The sequence below is a fragment of the Propithecus coquereli genome, unplaced genomic scaffold (assembly GCF_000956105.1).
Source record: "Propithecus coquereli isolate 6110/MARCELLA unplaced genomic scaffold, Pcoq_1.0 Scaffold121, whole genome shotgun sequence".
NCBI classification, from domain to species: domain Eukaryota; kingdom Metazoa; phylum Chordata; class Mammalia; order Primates; family Indriidae; genus Propithecus; species Propithecus coquereli.
In genome coordinates this window covers 568,183-572,965 of record NW_012136192.1, presented here as the reverse complement: position 1 = coordinate 572,965, position 4,783 = coordinate 568,183, and the positions used below count along the sequence as shown (strand labels likewise).

Below are 4,783 nucleotides of genomic sequence, written 5' to 3'. Positions count from 1 at the left end.
AGTTTTGACTTTGTGTTTTGTTTTGTTTTTTAAGACATCTTGCTCTGTTGCCGTGGGTAGAGTGCAGTGGCATCATCTTAGCTCACAGCAACCTCAAACTCCTGGGCTCAAGCGATCCTCCTGCCTCAGCCTCCCGAATAGCTGGGAATACAGGTGCATGCCAAGACACCTGCCCAGCCAATTTTTCTATTTTTAGTAGAGACTAGGTCTGGCTTCCTGGAATAATTCTCTTTGATGAATTTTCATCAGTCCATATAATCTTTTATGAAATCACATAATTACAGTAATAAGGACAACTAGCCCAACAGCTTTGGAACAAATCAACCAGCAGGCGCACAGGCCCCAGGGCTGCAGTGTGCTGAACTAGGTAGTGGAGATCGCCAGACAATCGTGGAGGCCAACAAAGAGAACACCTTCTGTGTATAAAAGCTATTTAAAAATCACTGTAGACAGAAAGAACTTAAATTTTCAAACTCTTTTCCAAAGACTCACCAGGTAAGGATGAAAGAATTTCTATGTCTACTTGCTGGGTCTCTGGATTGTGGCTTAATATTTTTCCTTCCTTTCGAAAATAAAAGTCCAAGTCAAAAATCAACATGTAAAATATTGTGAACATACTAAAAACCCATTGAACTGTAGACTTCAAAATGGTTAAAATAATGAATTTTATGTTACGTGGATTTTATCTCCATAAAAAGATTTAAAAATAAATAAACATGTAAAGGAAATAAAAACAAACAGGTGAACTGATTAACACTCTATCTGAATATACAGAAATATCCTCAGGGGCAAAATATAATAGATACAATTAAATCAAAAATGGGAGACACTGACCTAAAGAACTCGAAGAGAAGTAAAGAGTATACTAGGTTACCACTAGTGTACTCTGCTTCGGCTCCTAATGCTTTTAGAGCCCTTCTAGAAGGGTGTCAACCCTCAAGCAGAAACGGCAAGGCACTTTGTCACTGGTGAGATTACAATTCCCTTCCTCCCAGGTCTCCAGTATTCGGAGGAAGCATCGACAGGAAGCACTGCCCCGTCCACGTGGGTGACGGAGAGACAGGTGGGTAGCCTTTGGGGGCATCCAGTGAGCCCAAACAGTCACTCCCTTCAGCTTCTACCCAAAATTTCTGAGCACAGTCAACAGTTTTTTTAAGACCAGATTCAACAGGAATCAGGGGGCTGGGACACCACATTTTTGATGACAGAGTTAACTTGTGAAGACAAGTTTAACAAATAAAGCAGATGATCAAGCTGAATAACATCATTCGAGGTCAAAGCAAAAAAGTGGGACTGATTTTCCTTCTCAAAATAGTTTTGAAAACAATTTCAAAAATCTCCAAAAAATATCATGAACTAAAGTAAGCAAATAGCCTTCCAAGGTAATAACTATGATGACTAACACCAATATAATTTACATTTAAAAAATCACTATCATCTAGAATTACAATTTGTAGAGGTTGTGGGATATATCAAGTCAATATTCATTTCCATTTGCTACATATCACACAATTAAATTAGTTATCTATGGCAGGGTGACAAAACATCATGGTTTGTTCAAGACAAGACAGGTCTGTACATGTCTTTCCTTCCAGCATAATTATTAATAGCACCCCTTTTCACTCACAAGTATCCTGATTTAGATGATAAATTATATGGTCACCTCATCCATAGGAGACATTAAGTGGCTAAGAAGATGAAAAACATAAAACACCAATTACCCAGAACTAATACACCAGATCCCTTTGTCAAATTGATTCTTCTTCTAGCCTGCTTTTGAGGAAAGGTTTTTACCAAGACTTTAGAAGTCTTCCAAGGCATTAAACGGATTAAATCAAATTCCCTTGTACAGTATCTATATTACTATTACCAATTACTACCTTAAAAAATGGACTTATATTCCATTCGATATATTACATTGAAAAAAGAAAGTATGCATTTTAACTGGATCTTCAACAAAATTTTGCTTGGTGAAAAAGGGAAGGAAACATGTAATTCTGTGATCCCACTAATTGAGTTCAGCTTTTACTGAACTACATAAAGTCTTACAGATATCAAGTGAGTAAAATTCGAGGATGATATTTGTGAACACCTGTGGTTAACTGATAATGCAAAAGAAACCATAGTAGGCCATAATAACCAGAAGTAATTCACAAATATAAAAAATAGATTCCCATGATGAAAACAATCAAATTTTCTGGCTGAGAGCTATTTATTATTTTCTTTCAAAGTTTAGGATCATGAGAGAATAGACACCCAAATAAATTTGTGTGTCTAAGCTGATTAGAAAACAGTGACTAAAAGAATTAAACTCACCATTCTCATTCTATGTTCTTCCCAAGTATAAGGAAAATAACACTGGGAGACTTCACTGATACTATTAAAAAGTTTACATTTTGATAATGTTTTCATTTTCTACTTGATAACATTATTTACTCAAAGAAATCTACATTATCTATAGAAGTAGTATTAAATATGACTTTAGTTTTATTAATATACTGACAACTTAATTATTTTTAAATAAACAGCCTTACCTTATAGTCAGAGACATCAGGAGAGTAATCAGATGTTAGTTCCAAAAGCTAAAAAAGAAAAAACCCACAAGTACACAAGCCGTTTCATATTCTCACATTCCCATATCATATGCTCTTCCCTCCTACCCTGAGAAAACGTGTGGTGTTGGGGTGGTGCCCATGCCACCAGTCTGGGTGCCCTACCACAAACCTGTGACATATATATTTAAATATATTATAAGTATATGTAACCTGACCTGCCAAGTAAGTTTATTTGAAAGGGGAATTAACTTTTTTTGTTGTAATAGTTGCTGTTTTAAAAAATACCTTAAATGCAATCTTTTCTCCAACTTGAGGGGCAGCTGCCAGCAGCGGTAACAGAGTATAGTCTTTCTTGTGTGTCTCTATTGGATTCTGAAAAACAGTATTAATCATGTGACTCTGTTACTGGTGAGAAAATATGAACCCATGACATGAACGGCAGATACACTCCAGGGGGAAAAGGGAGAAGGTAAACTCACAGTAAATACTAACCTGGATAATAGTAGATGAGTTTGTTATTGTTTCATTTAACTGCTGCTGCTTCTGGTATTCAGCGTTTCTATTTAAAAGACTAGAAACAGCCTGCCCTCGCCCTCGCCCTCGCCCTCTCCCACGCATGCCCCGACCCCTAGCTCCCTTCCAAGAGAGAAGGTCCTCTCCTCTACCCCATCCTCTTCCTAAATTAGGGGGGAGAGACACGTTGGGAGGAGGACCAGGAGCCTGTCTGCCACTGTTTGAGTCAGAATGCTTCCACCCAGCAGCACTTGGAGACTGTGATGATGGCCCTGGACCTGGACAACCTCTTCCTGCAAAGAGGCCTATGGTCTTTAAGAAACTCGCAGCACGCTCCGGGGTGGTCTTTGATATCATGCATTGGTCATCTGACTCTGAATTAGAGTCTGAACTAGAAGATGATGAGGTCTTGTCCTTGGTGGGGGTGAGGTTAATGCCAGCTTTTGCAGCCGGTTTGTTTGCGGCTGGGTTTTTTGTGGAGGGTCCTTCCTTTGATAATTCACCTGATACTTTCTCTGAGGAATTTCTGACCTGCAAAGTGGCATTGCTGAGACCATCACTGGTGGATTCATGAGAAGACTCAGACTCCGAGGAGGAACTGGGACTATCTTTCGAACAAACGCCTACACCACCTTTCTTTCTGACTTTAGCAAGGCTGTTTCTAGCAGAACCTTTTGGAGGACTACAGCTCTGGATGGTCTGCTCTTTTACTGCCTGCGCTTTTGGAGACTTGGGATTCTTTGTCTTTTTTTTATATTCACATTTCTCCTTTTTCTTTGGTGATTTTCTTTTGGTTTCTTCGTCACCATCATCCACTACACCACATGTTGCTTTGTTTTTTCTCTTATTCTTTTTCCTCACAGTCTGATCTGTGATAGCTTTTGGCTCCAGATCCAAGGCCTTCTCATTATTGCTATTGTTCTCTTGCCTCTTCCAATGCGTCTTTGAATATTTGTAACCTAGTTCAATTTCTTCATCCTCCTCTAACTTAAATGCCCGCTTCTTTGCTTTTCTAGCTGATAAATGAGTACTGTCACCATTACTAACTACTATAGAATTCTCAGCAACTCCTCTCTCTTCTAATTTAACTCTGTCAAAAGAACAAGAGAGAAAGCTAGAGTGAGCAATTCGCAAGCATGTCTACAGGACATAGTTACATACTGAGACGATTCTGCAAACTGTCACTACCATCAGTCAATAAAAAAACTCATACCATCACAGAATATACAAAAGCATGAAACTAGTTATTTTGGTCTACTCCAACAACATTATGTATCTTTGGGAACAGAGACTACGTTTTCTTCTGTAGCTCTGAAGAAAAGTGAATTTGTCAAGGAAAGATGGAATGATTATGGGCATTAAACAACAAAAAGAAAACTTTTCCAAATTCAGTTTTACCTAAGGTCTGCCCCATTTACCATGGAAGCCAACTGCAGAGGTTATTTCTTGCCATATGTAATGTGCATGTGAAGCATTTAGGACGAAGTTACCTGTCATTGTGCTGTAATTATTACAGCAGTTTTCATTTGTTTTTGACATTGTTAACTTCATTAGAAAGACTGTAATTCCTTGAGAATGACATTAAGGGGAGTTAAAATTAAAAAAAAAAAAAGAATGTAATTCCCAAATGATTTATTCATTGAAGTATAACTGTGGTTAGCTAGCAGCAAGTTTTTAACTCATTAGGGAGGGGACAGTGCAGAAAGTAAACTTAA

General features: G+C 38.1%; 1 protein-coding gene across 1 annotated transcript in view; it reads right to left on the bottom strand.

The window, feature by feature from the left end:
* The window catches only part of COIL (coilin), a 24,488-nt gene extending 19,999 nt beyond the window's left edge, over window positions 1–4,489 (bottom strand). The window contains exons 1-5 of the mRNA XM_012665673.1: window positions 4,467–4,489; window positions 3,048–4,158; window positions 2,841–2,927; window positions 2,535–2,582; window positions 493–562 (exon numbers count right to left, since the gene is read on the bottom strand). Of these exons, the coding sequence (XP_012521127.1) occupies window positions 493–562; window positions 2,535–2,582; window positions 2,841–2,927; window positions 3,048–4,158; window positions 4,467–4,489 (1,339 nt within the window). The remainder of the gene's footprint in view (window positions 1–492; window positions 563–2,534; window positions 2,583–2,840; window positions 2,928–3,047; window positions 4,159–4,466) is intronic.
* Window positions 4,490–4,783: the final 294 nt, after the last annotated feature.